The 15927-nt window shown below is 35.9% G+C and overlaps 2 protein-coding genes across 3 annotated transcripts; one reads left to right on the forward strand and one right to left on the reverse strand.

The window, feature by feature from the left end:
* Positions 1-321: 321 nt before the first annotated feature.
* LOC18096951 (protein ABCI7, chloroplastic) lies at positions 322-5925 on the reverse strand. Its single transcript, XM_006385568.3, has 3 exons — positions 4668-5925; positions 1462-1721; positions 322-845 (listed from the first exon to the last, which is right to left on the reverse strand). The coding sequence occupies exons 1-3, from the start codon at positions 5541-5543 to the stop codon at positions 524-526; spliced, it is 1458 nt and encodes a 485-aa protein (XP_006385630.3). The 5' UTR covers positions 5544-5925; the 3' UTR covers positions 322-523.
* A 6435-nt stretch (positions 5926-12360) lies between these two features.
* On the forward strand, positions 12361-15311 carry LOC18096953 (NAC domain-containing protein 71). 2 transcript variants are annotated; one of them, XM_024598190.2, is made up of 6 exons: positions 12361-12831; positions 12987-13156; positions 13789-14066; positions 14155-14484; positions 14568-14805; positions 14892-15311. In XM_024598190.2, the coding sequence occupies exons 2-6, from the start codon at positions 13000-13002 to the stop codon at positions 15002-15004; spliced, it is 1116 nt and encodes a 371-aa protein (XP_024453958.1). In that variant the 5' UTR covers positions 12361-12831; positions 12987-12999; the 3' UTR covers positions 15005-15311. The 2 variants fall into 2 exon arrangements, with proteins under 2 accessions (XP_024453958.1, XP_024453959.1); XM_024598191.2 differs by having other exon boundaries at positions 12991-13156.
* Positions 15312-15927: the final 616 nt, after the last annotated feature.

Consider the following 15927-nt stretch of genomic DNA (forward strand, 5'->3'; position numbering starts at 1 on the left):
CAGACACAAAACTCTTGGATATATTTGGTTAAACTCTTTTAATTTATGCACGTCTGAGAGAGCTTGCCTTTTATTATTATAATACGTTAAGTGGGTAAAAAAAAATCAGTTTTGGGCCGTCCTAATCAAATCCATCGTCCTCTGTCACAGTGAGCTATTCCTCAGAGAGACACAAGTAGGCACCAAGTGATGGTAAGGGCGGCAAACATTACTTGCGAGTTTGGGACTGAAGTTGTGAGCATTTTGTTAAATAAAATTCCAGGTGGTTCCTCTCTTCTGTCTACAGTTTGGATAACCACCGTAGCTCAAAACAGTGACAGCTTTGAAACAACAAAAGAAATCTGCATTAATTTTGCATTTTGATGGTAGCACAACATCCCTCCTCATCGTTGGATACATGAAACCCCAATAGAACATTACCAGCTACTTGGTACATGCCAAAAATATACTGGTGGTGACTATCCCTCTGCAAAGCAATTTATAACTCTGTCAAAACACGAATTTGCAAAACTTCCACTACCCCTCAATGCGAGGATCCCTTGAAAGAGGAATCCAGCAACCCCTTGACATGATTCTCGACTTGTTTCCGGATGAAAGAATAGGGTAACTTCTCAATCACCTCAGCACCAAAGGAAAATACAAGAGCTTTTCGAGCCGTCTCTAGGTCAATGCCACGTGCTTGAAAGTAGAAGAGTTGGGTTTCTTCCAGATCACTTATTGCAGCTCCATGGGAGCACTTGACATCATCAGCAATAATTTGGAGATTGGGTTTGATATTCACAGTTGCACGTGGTTCAAGGAGGAGGCTCCTTGTTAATTGTCCCGCATCTGTCTGCTGAGCATATCTGCAGAAAAGAAATATAGTTCTAAGAAAGGCATACACCAAGAAAGACCAACCAATAAGATGCTTTGCACTTGCTATATCAGCGAGTAAAATGTACAAGGTAACTGATAGAATGACATTAACTAATCAATATTCTCTCCTGCCATTCTTTACCAACGAAACACAGTGAGCATCCTTTGGAGCGCTGAATGCGAGTACAACTTAAAATTTGTACTTCCATCTTTCCTATTCCAGACACATGTTAGACCAATTGATGCATGTGAGACCAATTGACAGTAAAACACTTCCAACTCTATAAATTCTCATCACTATTTTGAACAAAAATGTCAAGGAGCTTGACAAGCTTGCAGCAACAATTTAGCGAAAGAAGCTCCATAAAATTACTGTATTTGAGTTATCATTGCATTAAAATTAGGTGCAATCATGTGAAACAGTCGTCATGATAGGCATTATAATTTTTTACCTAGAATTCAAATCTATAAAATTTCAGGATTATCCAAAACATGAGGACGGGAATGGTAATGAGGCATCAGAAAGATAAAGATTAACAAACAACGAAGCAAAAAAATATAAATGTTATAACAAAAACCACATATGATGGGACACAACAGCCTTACCTGTTAACCTTTACATTCCCATCAAAGACAGCTTGTCCTTGTGAATGAGCAACAATACACTTGTGAAGTTGCTGAGAATAACCTCTTGGATGGTCCAAGACTAGCCTACTGTGTAAATCTTGTGTTTGATCACCAACAGACAAGTGGAAAGTTGATAACTCAGTTGCTGTATCTGGGCCCAATTGTTGAACATGGAGATTGTGCCTACTCAATTTCCCACCAGTGCTTACCTCTACAAGCTCATAGGAACTAGCTGCTTCCTGCAAATGATCCACTTGAAGTCAAATTTATTGTACCTGGGTAAATTCATCACCCAAAGATAAAGTCAAATTCATTGTTGCTGGATAAATTCATCACCCGAAAATCATTGAATAGGCCTGAGAATTAACAGAGGTAAAATTGTCGTAATGTTTACATTCTTCTATTGAATTAATGACTTATTATGAATAATTTCAGCGCCACTTCCATGATCAAAAGGTGCCAACAGAAACACACCAAGCAAGAAATACCAACTGAAATCACTAGAGCTCAAGCAATTTACTAGTAAGAACCTGATTAATTTATAATACAAAAAGCCCATTGCCATCTCACGTTTTGAGCAAATTTAGAAAAAAGAAAAATGTTTCCTTGAGACATTCCCAAAAGATAGGCTTCATGATAAATTTGTCAAAAAGCACTAAAAATGGTGCAAGCCAAATATGGGAAGCACACAAGTGACACCCCAGCGAAGGAATTAAACCAAAAAAAAACCACCAAAAGTCAAGAAAAGAATAGCAAGTACTAACAATCCAGGTAAGACTTAATCTGAAAATCAAAGATTTGAGTGAATAAGAGGAAGATTTAAGACATTCCCACGTCTCATTCCAAAAGCACCATGTGAGAAACAAAACACAGAACCTATTCAAACTTCTTGTTAACACTTAGCAACATTAAAACCAAAATTAACATTTCCTAAAGAAATACACTTTAAATAACCTGCTACCTTCATATTCCCTTTAACTAAGTGAGTTTCTAAGGTAAAGATATAAAACTCAAAGACAAATTTAATCACTCTACAAGACAAGCCCTCTATTTTGAAATCCATATCTATATTCTCACCCTAAACCTCAATGGCTTCACATAAACACAAAAGAGAAGATTCCCATGAAACCAGCAATATTTCTACACATACCATAGTTTTCAAAGGCCGGCAGTATTCTCAGGTAATCCTAAACACTTCAAAGCAAACTCCATCCAGCAGATTAAGATAATGCTCTAGGTTATCAGCAAGAAACAACCTAAAAAAGCTCAAGGTCAATCCAATTTTGGTCTTGAAAACAACACAGATCAGGTCCAACTAACCTAATATTCACCCTTCAGATTCATTCCCATCCTCCTTTTTCGACGCATCAAGTCTACACTAGAAGCAGGACAATTATCCATCCTTGTCATTCAACTAGCATGCATGCAAGCAAGTCCTCGGTTTCAGTTAACATCCACAATGGACTCTACCAAATATATGCCACCACCAAAAATCATGAATATTAACTAAATGAATCAAGTGAACAGAAATACTCCAGAGAAGTAGATACCAAAGGCTCGGAAACCTCACCAGCTTTTTTGTGCCTAAGCAATTCCTCAACTAATGCAACAGCCAACAGCAACTCCTAAGTAATCCCGGGCACATGACTAGTCACAAGAACTCCCAGTTTTGAAAAAAATGGCTTCTTAATTGCCATTTATCCATCTCTAAAACACCTCTCATGACAGATACTGTTGAAAAATAAAAAAAACACATTTGGCAAGATCATAAAGAGAAGAATGTACCAGATCAATTTGGTGAACAAAACATTCCCCAAGCTATAACGTAGAAGAAAATGTAACAAAAAGAAAGGTAAACGACCACTCCAACCCGATTGGATATCATGAACAAAAGTAGGCACTCCTAATAACACACAAAGCATACTCTACTTGGATGCAAGAACATTTTCCCATCCCACAGCATCTGCCTCAAAGAGAAGTGAACTAAATTATAACAATTGGAATTGTTTTGGTAAGAGATAAAGTATTTAAACACATGAGAATGAAACACAAAAATGATGGATGCTTTCCTCAGGAAGGAACAGAAATAATCAATGCAAAAACCTCAGACCAAGATCTGCCCTCACTCATATCATTGATGTGCAACATGAACTCAAGACACTTCTTGTGGGTTAGGGTTTAGAGGATGGGTGAGGAGGAGCTTATCAGATGACAAGAGCAACCAATTTTTTTTGGTAAAGACTTACTTAGGGAAGAATCTCTATTGAGATAATCAGATTTCTCATACCAACACAAAACCGTCTCTAGATTAAAAATGCTCATTGAAGTCAAAATTAGTTCAATGTAATAATTATACACAATCTCTCTCACAACATCATCTGTTAGCAAGAGACATCATTACTTCTCCTCAAAGGCAAACCTGTCTCCCATCACCCCTTGTCTCCTTATATATTATTGAAAGAACAGTTTCTCTCAAAAGAATCTTCATTCTAAATCCTAACCCACAGCAGAACGAACAAATCACAAGAAAGGAATGGTGAATTTTGTCTTTGGAACAATGATAATGACCTCCATATAAAGAAAACTGCTGCTTCATCTGAGGGCCCTGCTCCAGAGTTAAGAATAGCCAAATACAGAATCCTTTTCGGGATCTGAAATTGAAAACCATTAATTGAATTGCAGTTTTGGAAACACTCACCCAAAAGCAAAGAAGTGTATAGCCAACTTCCTTAATTATGTCCTTTTGCTACATATGAAACTTCACTTCAGTATGTCAAGGTTTTCATTATATAATATCTCGAATCATTCAAAAAGTGTTAAAACATCAGAATTGGTAACGAAATAATAGATGGCTTCTAACAATTCCACTAACAAGAATTACATGATTATTTGATTAATGAGATTCTTATTTTACTTGGTGTTCCATAAAAACCTTTCTTTAACTCAGCAGCATATGCAAGTGCAATTGTGTTGAAACATGAAACTAATTATACAGCAATTTGACCCGTTTACACGCGCATTGAACTCATTTCCATATCCTCCTAACATGATTATATTCTTCACATGCTATGTTTAGCTAGTTACTAAACAAGAAAAGAAACGAAGGAAAGCAAAAAATATGCAAGCAAAAAAAATAAATAATAATAATAATAGAGAAAGAAAAGAAAACCTCCAAAAGAAATCACCTGTCGCACTGCAGTCCACTTTATATGAGCAGAATTTAAGGACTGACTCTGCACATAAGAATGCCGAACCTTTGCTCCTTTCCCAATCACCACTTCTAGAACAGGATTCGCCCAATAACGCTTATCATCATTCCCTTCTTTACTCACGAACTCCTCAATTATCCCAACCTCCCCTCCCTCCTCCACCACTACAAACACCCTCGGATTCGAAACTGGCAACTTTTTAGACCCCTCCTCTCCTCCCTCGACTGAAACATACTTAAAATGGATTGGATTGTCCACCTTTACACCAGCAGGAACATAAACCACAGTCATAACAGGAGTTCCTAATCCATTAATTGACCAAAACAAATCACCCCATTCAAAATCACCTACAAACTCCAATACCCTTTTGGCAATTCTATCACTAGAATTACTCAACAAACCACCTACATAAACCCCATCAGGTAAAGTAGACACCTTTGACATAGAATTTAACACAAACCCATCAGCAATAACAATATTAGGCAAGAGGGTATCCCCATTAATGCTTGGTAAATAATCTAATTGTGGTGGTTTGGTGATTGGAAGGATTTGTGAGTGCCTGATGAATGAAGTATCGGTGAACCTAAAGGGCTCATCTTTACGAGAAGGCCAGGAAGTAGAGAGAAGAGATTCAGAGGAGGAATCTCTGAGTTTTTGAAGAGAGACAGAAGGAGAAAGGGAGTCTTCAAGAGTCTCGGCTAATTGAAGAACAAAAGGGTCAGAGAAACTTGCTTGTGTTATTGGGGTTGTGAAAAGTGAAAAGCTTTTGGGCTTCTGTTTCTGTCTGTGCTTGATTTTGGGTTTAATTGTAAGGGGTGTGTGAATTTGGGGAGTGAAAGCTGAAACAGACATAGATGATGACGATGACGATGCTTCAAATAACAGACTAGATGTTCAAACAAAGACACACAACACAAGTGACAAAATTGTTGAAACTATATGGTTTTAACTAATAAAAGTACTGTCTTAGTTTTGTAGAATCTCAATCAATAATGCCTTGACTCCCAAGTCAATCACCAATACATGTCCCCTGAGAAGAGGGAGATGGTGAAACCAGAAGTTTGGGGTTATGATGTGAAGCTACCAACTAGCTCTCCAAATATTCCAAAGAATCTTTTACCTGTTTCAACATGATCGGGCTTTAGTCGTATTGAGGCGAGGGAGCGGAGCTGATGACAAGAAAAGGCCCAGCTCAATCTCTAACTCAACCTCAGATCCTGATAACAAGGGATCCACAAAACAAATTGCAGCTATCAACTTCGATGCATTTCTACCCTTTTGTATTTTTATTTATCTACTTTACAATCCACTTGAATGCACTCAATTTTCCTTATTTTTCTTTTTGATATAGGCTTCATGTCATGATAGTCCATGGATATGGATCTTCCTCTCGGTCTTGATTTCATAACAAGGTGTTTCTATGCAGGTTAGGCTTGGGTTCTGATCTTAGAACTAGGCTTGAGTATGGCCCATTTCTTCATTCAAGCTAGTTAGTCTGTGGAGCTAACAGCCTCATGATGACGATATCCAAATAGTGGATGGTGGGCTACTTTTGACTGTGGCTTTCGTATTCGTCGACCATCATCTCTTCTGGGTTCAAGTCATCGAGTGCGGAATCTTTGATCGCCCTTTGTCCTTTCTTCTTCAATGAAATCAACATTACGTTTGTTCAACAGTCGTTGATAACGCAAAACACGAAGCAAGACATCCAAGAAGCTCTAAAACATTCTGCTATTAAATATTGCCACTTTAGGGAAGAATCGCATGTCATTTTCGATATCAAAGATTATTGTCTGTTTGAGATTTTCTTAACACTCAATGCATTGTTTGACCATAATGGTTAGATTACATATTCTTACCCAGTTGAATCCAATTGTTAAGCTAGTTCATCGCCAGCAGAGAATATACAAGTCTTGGTCAATATTCTCATATGAAACAAAATCTTTGAATTCTCTGCTAATTACTATTAAGTAATAATGTTAGGTAGTGTTTGACAGTGTAATGTAAATTTATTTTAAAGTATTTTTTATTTAAAAATACATTAAAATAATATTTTTTTTTAAAAATTTCAACATCAATATTTAAAACAAAAATACTTCATATCTTGACAAAAACATAATCCAGCCATGTAGCCAAACAAGTTTTTAGTCTATCCTCGAGCAATTACATGTGGAATTAAATACAACAAAAATACATATAAGTCGCCACTTTACTGTCCTAACATGTCCCGTACATGAACTCATAGCTGTAGCTTGATTCACAGGCCAAGGTTTCTTTATAGAACTATGAATGATGATTAGGGGGACATTACTGATTAACATAATATTATTGTAAAGAGAGGGGAGAGGGCAAATGCAAACGTCCGTTGTCCTATTTCCAAGTTGCCAAATAGGGTTTGGAGGCTGGACCTTCTTATCCTTTTTAACATTTTCCAAAAGACGAAATTATTACAGTGCATGATCATAGATAGATCATAGATGCAGCCAAAATGACTCACAGGTCACATCTCTCTCTCTCTCTCAGCACAATAATTTGTTGGATGCAGCCAAAATCATGGGTAGGACTTGGGAGCTTTTCCTTTATGATTATCACTAAGATCCAATCTCCAAAATGCAATCTCACCCACTGATGTGGGAAAGCTACCTGTCCCATCTCTCTCTCTCTTGCTCTCTCCGTCTCTCATATATGGTCCTGGTGGTTGGCCGGGAAAGGAACATCTATGCGACCCATTATAACAATGGCGACGGACGTGAACTTCTTCCGGCAACTGTAAATGCTTTAATATTGATTCGAGTTTACATTGAAGTTCTAATATTGGGGTTCAAAAAATTGCCAATTCCAGGGCTTGACTGTCACTAATGATCTATACCTTCCTTAGATTTTCACTGGATAATTAGATCGTGGTAAGTGCATATTAGATAAAAAAAAAAAAACTTAAAAGGAAGTTTTAATTATAAAAAAAACTCTAATAATTTTAATGCAGGCCCATTAAAAAAACATAAAAATAATACAACACTTGTGTATTTTAACAGGGAATTCTTTGGAAATATCATCAAATTTAGCTCCCCGTGAACCCCTAAACCATTTCTTAGCTTGGATTATAAATCAAACGGTTGATCTGATATGACCCGATTAATATGACAAGTTTAAGAACAAAGTGGAAAACTAGTATAAAAAGTTTCTTGGCTAAAAAAAAATATTTAGCATGATATTTTTTTAAAAAAAAAATTAAGACAGTGATATATTAGATTGATTTAAGCCAACCCGTCAAATTTATGGTTCAGTCATGGACTCGATTGGGTTAACTAAGTTCACTTTTTTTAAACTATTTTTTATTTATGATAACAAAAATAAATAATCCTAGCATTTAAGATTATAGAAACCCTTTTAGAAAATTAACAAGCATTCTTTTTGTACAATTCATCATGATGGATTTTTTTTTTAAAATAGCATTTTAATCATTTTAATGCAAACATATTAAAAAAATATATGAACAACACGGCACTCACGCATTGTTGCAGGAAATTTCTTGTAATTTTTTTTTAAGCTACATGGAGAAAAGAAAACAAATACAAAAGAAAACATGAAGAGTTGTAAACAAGCAACCTTCAATCCTGTTTTGCAGGTAAAGATCAAGCTCACCACCGACACTAGAAGAAAGAGTGAAAGAAATCATTCTAGATCCATCATTTTTTTTACTTCGCCAACGGCGGCTCGTGAATCCACACGCCATCAGTAGTGGTGGCTTGTGGAGCATGCCTGCCACCATTGCTCCTCCATGTCCAATACTATTTTTATGGTTGTAGAGGATCCTAGACAATATAAATAAGAGACACTCAGACGGACAAGAGACAATAATGGAGATTGAAGGAAGAGATTCTTGCAAAGAAAAACCTAGCTAACAAAAGCAAATATCAACAAGAAAAAAAATGGTCCAAAAAATTATTAAAGACAGATAGTACTTCTGAACCGTCAGTCTCTCTTTACCAGAGAAGTTCGTCTACACTACCATCATCAGGAGGAGAAAGAAGAGGAGAAGTAGCTACCCTAATATTCCTCGTGCCTCCCTTCCTTGACGATGCGTAAAAAACACCTTGCCATCCTGATTGGTCCTTCACGTGTTTAGTCAACGCACTAATACTGTTTTGTTTTTCATTCATTATTTTTACTGTTACAACTTTTTTGGTTAGTTCCAACTGATTGACAACTCGTAAAGGTCAATTTTTAATTTTCATATGTGATTTATTTGTTCAAATAATTTTGTGATTTGTTTTTGTGAATCTCCATATTTTTTTTTTGTTAATTTTGGTCCTGTTTACCATGAAATAAATAACGAATATTTTTCTTATTTTTACTTCCTTCCACATGATTTTGAAGGCGATTAATGAGAGGCAATATATATTGGTGTCCTTGTCCGCTGGCTCTTCAAAGGTCACAGACTTCCTCAACTGTTGACGACAGGGGGCGGGCGGGTGGTGCTAACCATGGTCCAAGGCGCCAGGGACAAAGGGGCCGAAAGCACTAGACAAAGGGGATAAGGTGGTTCTCATTTTCCAGTCCCCCCCCACCCCCCACAGAAGAAATAAAGAGCTATGTGCCCTCTTATTTCTTCCATGATCGATCCTTCACTGAACTTTTCTATGTGCATTTCATTTCACATTTGATTTTATGGGGCTGTATATTGTAAACCACCTCATCAAATGAGACTTTGGAGTCCTCTCTGTGGGTCAGTTTTCTTTTTGTATCTTACCACTTTGAGATTTCGGGGCTAATTCATTCAATCGGAAAGTGGAAAAACAATCAACTTAAATTACGGTTGATAATGTGATAGCGGTTGTTTTTTAAAATATTTTTTTATTTTAAAATATATTAAAATAATATATTTTTAAATTTTTTAAGACTTATTTATTACATCTATATATCAAAACAATCCAAAATCATAATAAAAAATTTAATTTAAAATTAAAAAATCTTCAATTACACTCTTAATATAATATGTTTGAGATGGGCAGTGATTGAAAATTTTAAATTTAATTGACAGAATTTAAGGAAAAAAAATATAAAGATAACTTTTGGTTTAATTTCAGTCAGCAAAATTTGACAAGTACTGCTTGCATTCATGTGTATTTGTTATTACAGTCCATGACGATGCTTTTTAAAAATATATTTTGATTGAAAATATATTAAAATGATATTTTTTTTAATATTAATACATTAAAATTATAAAAAAAACATTTAAAAAATTAATTTAATATTTTTTAAGATAAAAAATAATTTGGAAAGTACTTTAAGAAACAAAAACTACAACAACGTAAACAAAAATTGCAACAACGTCAAAAAATTTCTTCAAATTTCCAGATATTTCCAGATTAAGCAAGTTACATCTTTGAAAAACGGGATAGAAAGAAACATTGTTAAACTCCTAGCCAAAAAAGAAAGAAAGAAAGAAAGAAAGAAGGAAAGAGGGATCCAAGAACTTGCCTTTGGATTCTCGACTTAAAAATGGTACTCCTTACATAGTTTCCGTACTCCTTGGAATGTCTAAGTGGATGGAGATTGCTGCTGCTTCTGCTGTGTCCCCTTAAATTAAAACCCTACTGCATTGAAGCTTCAACTCAAAGGTCACATGGAGTCAGGATGACCAAAACATCCACATAGCTTGCAAAAACAATTTCCGACGATCAAAGAGGAGGAAAGAAATCGCGTCCTCAAACAAGCACCGGTGGCCTTTGAGAAATTCGTACGGTTAACATTAATCTATGTAATAATTAAAAAATATTTATTTTAACTTGCATAATTAAATATAAAACAGTGTGCGGGTAAACCTACGACTACGAGGGTTGCTTGTTGCCCGATCGAGGAGTGAAACAATAACTTAAAATATTATAATTCAAGTCTTGCGTTTAGACCCCCAATAGGGTTTTGCTTACGGATTTTCTTTATTTCATAGCCGCATCAAGTTTGTTCAAGGATTTGAAATTTATCCGAATTTGCAGAGTTCATATTGCTTGCTAAATCTTACACCCAGCCGACTCTCTCTCTCTCTCTATATATATATATATATATATAGGTGGAAATCCAGGCATGCAAGCCAGGAGTCAGCATATCGGCTCTCCCTGCTTGCCGCTTTCCCATATGAAAAGAAATGGATTTTCATGACATGTAATTTCCCTTGTAAAGTCTGGCAATAAGAACCCTATCCGATATATTATAAGGATTGAAGGTAAAACTTTTGATTATATATCTCCTTCCATTTTCCTAATGTAAAATGCCAGATGGCCCCGTTAGCTACTATTTTGTGTGAAATATATTTCAAGTCACCATCAAATTATCACCAAATTAATAAACGCACGAGTTAAGCATAGCCAATAAAACAACTTAAGCTTTTAAGTGATGTTTCTCGTTGCGATCCAATTATATTTTTAAATTTTTTTATATAGTTTTAGATTATTTTTTTGTGTGTGGTTTTAAATTGTTTTGATGTGTTGATGTTAAATATAAATTTTAAAAATTAAAAAAATATTATTTTAATATATAATAGAGTAACAGTAATCATATGCTTTTTTAAATATTTTTAGTTTTGTGATGGCTAAGGATTGTAGTTCATTCTCTTTTACAAAATTATATATATTAATTAATTAAAAAACAAGAAAGAAAATAGAAAACCAACCTATACATTATTACATACCGTTGTCATCCTTGTTAAAAAGGTTAAAAAAACTAAGCAAGCACTTTTAGGACACTCTTTTAGAACAAGGGACCCAGTTTGATGACTCAATCAGTTCCAAAAAGAAAAGAAAAGTGTTTTGTCTGACTCAGAATGACGCGGTGGGAGGTTGGGCGACGAAGAAAACCCAAATTGTCCCATCAATGACAGCTTGACCACTCCACAGTGGCAATCCTTAAAGCGAGTTCAATGCTCTCTACTAACACCCGAAATGGGCGTAGGATTAGCAGAATCTATTGAAAGATTAGAGCTCTCATCTCCCGATAATATGTCAAATTTGTGTTCCTGTGAATCTACAAGTGTTTTTCCTAGGCAAGAACAGAGTGTTGACAGGAAGAGAGGTTTTGTTTTTTTTCTGCAGTTCAATCCAAGATCCCTTGCATTGACAAGTATTTTGTAACCACGTTGTTTGAATGTTATAAATTGACAATCTTGTAGTCGTTTTTTTAAAAAATTTTTAATTCAGAACTAAAAATTTGATGAACTTCATTATCTTGTAGTAAGAGAACAAATCCTCTGTTATAATTATTGGAATTATTTTAAACCTGTAAATAATCTTGTAGTAAGAGGCATGTATAGGGATGTTCAACCCACCATTTCCTTAGAAGAAGAAGAAGATAATATTTTTCTAATATAGAACAATATATTTTTTTATTTTTTATATGTTTTAATTCATCATAAATTGATAACCACTTGAATCATTGAATTATTAAAAGAATTAAAGCTAAAGAACAATTAAAATTAATTAAAAGTAACGGTCACGAATTATATTGGCGGGAAGGAAAAAGAACAGTAAGGTGTGAACTGAAGTTGTAAAGTAGGTCCCATCCTGTGGAATTTTGGGCACGCTCTAGACAAGCAACCTCTCCACTTTCGGTGTGCAAAAATTTGGACTTTGCTGCATACTCCAATCGTATATTATATAAACACACACATTACAATTCCATTGTTACTCTACCAAGCTTCGCCTTCTCTCTTCTTTAATTACACACACACACACACACAATCTACTCCTTTCTTTTGTCAATCTCTCTTTTTGAAGCCCACATAAAAAGTTTTTGAGTCCATGCCATTCGAGATTTGCAGTTTTTGAGAGATTCTTGAATGGTCTTGGCTTCTGGTCATTGCAATAGGTTCCGGTTTTGGAAGTTCTAACTAGTTTTTAGACCAAGTTTTTTTTTCTTTTTTTTTTCTTGTTGAATTCACTATCTAAATTTGCATTTAAGGCAAATTTCTGGCTTCTGGGTATTGGTTAAAATAAGTTTTTAGATTCATTTCAAACTTCATCTTGTGACTAAATTCTGAGGGGGTTAGTGGGGGTTTAATACTTTAATCATAAGAAAGTCGAGTTTCAAAGGAAAATGATTCAGTTCTACAATGGGTACAACCTGTGGAAGTTGTGCTTGATTCTTGGTAAAAGATCTAGTGTTGATAAGAGCTTTTATTTTTGGATTTTTCAAATCTTTAATAGATACAGTCTGGGGACTTAGCAAGAAACCTTCCTTACTCTACTCTGTTTACTCTGTTTTTTTGTTTTTTTTTTCCTGTTCATTTCTTTTTCACTCTAGGTAGATTGAGATAATGGGAGGGGCTTCATTGCCACCGGGATTTCGTTTTCATCCAACTGATGAGGAATTGGTAGGGTATTACCTGCATAGGAAAGTTGAAGGGCTTGAAATTGAGCTTGAAGTGATCCCCGTGATCGATTTGTACAAATTCGATCCATGGGAGTTGCCAGGTAACTTCTCTTCTAGTAGCCCATCTACTGTTATGTTTATAAGATGTAAAGAGAAAAATTGTTATCGATGATTTGTAATGCTTCGTCAAAGTTTCCTTATTCCTATCCAAGAAATGATTGGCATGAGAATGTGAATAGTCAATGCCCCTTGGTTTGAGAGAGGTAAATATGACGCATGCAACGCTACTTGCCATTTAGATATCTTTGGGATATGGATTAGTTTTTTTCGTGGGCAAGTTATGACCTAAGCTCAATAAATTCATACGTTGTTGCTTTAGATTTAAATTGTTATGGTTCGAAAGAAGCTTCAGTATTGCTGTCTGAAGTCTGAACACAGATATTTTTTAGTATTGGAAAAGCACTTTTTTGTTTTGTTTTCTTTATGCTTGATATCTTTTTTGTTTTTTGATTAATCTGATCTCAAGAATACTTTTATCGGTGGAGCCTTCAACAACTTTTTTCTTGCAAAGTCCGGTTCGGCCGGAAACTTTCATTTTTCAGTAACAGTTTATTCAAAGGAAAGCACTACAAGAAACAGTTCCGCGCTTTAATTTTCATATCACTCTTTTCCTGTCGATCACATTGTTCTAACAACTTGGAAATCTAACTTAATTTCAATATGTGATACACAGAGAAGTCATTCCTGCCGAAACGAGATATGGAATGGTTCTTCTTCTGTCCCAGGGATCGTAAGTATCCAAATGGTTCGAGAACAAATAGAGCCACTCAAGCTGGCTACTGGAAGGCTACTGGCAAAGACCGGAAAGTTGTCTGTCAATCTGCCGTGACTGGGTATAGAAAGACTCTCGTTTTCTATCGCGGACGGGCTCCTTTAGGAGACAGGACAGACTGGGTAATGCATGAGTATCGCCTCTGCGATGATCTTTCTCAAGGATCACCCAATTTTAAGGTAAACACATTTAAGTTCAATGCCTGTTGAACCTATATTTGAGTTGTTTAGAAGACTGAGAAAGCATCTGGTTACTTTATTTCTCCAGGGAGCTTTTGCTTTGTGCCGTGTTGTTAAAAAGAATGAGCAAGGTTTGAAGATGAGTGATCCACAAGGTGAGCCTAAAGCCAAAAAGGTCGGAAGTAGCTCGAGCAATGTGGATTTCACCTCTAATGTAGTCTCGAACGAGCCTTCGAACATCTCATTTGGCATGTCTTCTCAAGCAAGTTACCTGTATAACAATGGGAATCAATATTCAACTCCTATTGCGTCTCCTTATCAAGTCACAACAGTGTCAGAACTTGAGCCAGCTGCTTCATTGGAAAGCAATCCTCCAAGCCATTGGATCTCACCCGAACTAATTCTTGATTCCTCAAAGGTATAGCTTAGGTGAAACGTAATTAATAGACTACATTTCTATATAACGAAGATTTTTTAATCTTTTCTATGGTTTTGTTTCAGGACTATCCACATGTACATGAAGCTGCATCTCAATACTTTCCACAGTATGAGTATCCAAGCTCCATGAATACATGGCAGCCAGACACACACGGAGAATTCTCGCCGGGTTCATCATACTCGAATTTTACAGGAGAAATTGAGCATGCCGATGATCTCAGTCACATTGGGTTCATGTCACCTTACTCAGAACATGGAAACTACATGGGTTTTGGTGGGAATGATGACATGCACTATCAAGGTTATTGACCAGATCAGTTCACTAAGATATGCACGACCCTTTGAAAAAAGAAAGGAGAGATCATTGTAGCTCTTATTTCAATGCAGGATCAGAGCGTTGGAACAAAGCTCCAATTTGCAGGCAAGCAAGTGGAGATGGGAGTTTGGGGGAATATGGCGGTCTTTGGTCGCAGGAAGACAACATGGTGATTGTGATCTAGGGGTGTACCTCGAGCAAAACAATCAAGAAGGGGGGTCTCCAAGACAACGCCTTTTAATGTTTGTTCTTGGGAGGGAAATAAAGAATAAATCCCCTTCCTATGACTTGTGTTTGGTTATGTTATCTTGTTTAGTAGCTAAATGTTATTTCAGTTCCTGTTTATTTAAGTAAGGCTGCACTCCCCCCCGGTGGTAATCACTTTTATAGATTTCACTAGGAGTTGGTTAATGTCAGTTTGAATTGTCTACTCTATGGCTTTAAGAAATAAAATAAGCTTCTTTCATGGAAGAAGCTTTGATGTTGTATAAGCATTCAAAATCTCCGTTCAGCCTAGCACAAATGAAATCACCCTAATTACCAACTTTTTCCGAACGCCAGTAAAAGTCAATAATAATTTCTTTCTTAAATGCAAGCACATTAAGAGTAATGATGCCCATTCTGGTCAAAATTTGATGCAAATTGTGATGAACAAGCAACTCTCTCACATGTTTGATGGAAATCCTTGAGTGCAGATGTTACTGTGGTAGAAACCTTTGAATTCGTCACCAAATATTTTCCGGATTCTTTACCTTTTCCTTCCCCTGTTTGAAAACAAACAAATCAATTTTGTAGCAGATCTGAATGGAGCATATGTGATTATGTTAGGGTGGGGTATGATGTGGAAACTTGAGATCACTTCTGCTTCAACTTTCGTATACAACAGTTGTAGTCTTTACTCTCCATAATTTGTCAGATTGCTTGGAGCTTTTGAATGCAATATTCTCTAGAGATTTAAAGCATGCTCATGTCATAATCCAGTCATGCTCATGTCATAATCCAGTCCATAAAAAAATTTGCTTTAAGAAACCCATTTTTATCTTTTGGTCGGCCTTGTATATCAAGCTGGTTGATCAATCAGTGTCAAGGTTTCTCCGTATCCAAACA

The sequence above is a fragment of the Populus trichocarpa genome, chromosome 3, assembly GCF_000002775.5.
Source record: "Populus trichocarpa isolate Nisqually-1 chromosome 3, P.trichocarpa_v4.1, whole genome shotgun sequence".
Lineage (NCBI taxonomy): Eukaryota > Viridiplantae > Streptophyta > Magnoliopsida > Malpighiales > Salicaceae > Populus > Populus trichocarpa.

Bases quoted from the DNA above. Each gene is read 5' to 3' on its own strand.
- LOC18096951 (XM_006385568.3), bottom strand. From the start codon at position 5,543: ATGTCTGTTTCAGCTTTCACTCCCCAAATTCACACACCCCTTACAATT. The intron at 1,722-4,667 runs GTGATTTCTTTT...GATCATTTGCAG, and splicing joins AGTGGACTGCAGTGCGACAG to GAAGCAGCTAGTTCCTATGA. The intron at 846-1,461 runs GTAAGGCTGTTG...TCTTTTCTGCAG, and splicing joins GGGAATGTAAAGGTTAACAG to ATATGCTCAGCAGACAGATG.
- LOC18096953 (XM_024598190.2), top strand. From the start codon at position 13,000: ATGGGAGGGGCTTCATTGCCACCGGGATTTCGTTTTCATCCAACTGAT. The intron at 13,157-13,788 runs GTAACTTCTCTT...TGTGATACACAG, and splicing joins CGATCCATGGGAGTTGCCAG to AGAAGTCATTCCTGCCGAAA. The intron at 14,485-14,567 runs GTATAGCTTAGG...GTTTTGTTTCAG, and splicing joins TAATTCTTGATTCCTCAAAG to GACTATCCACATGTACATGA.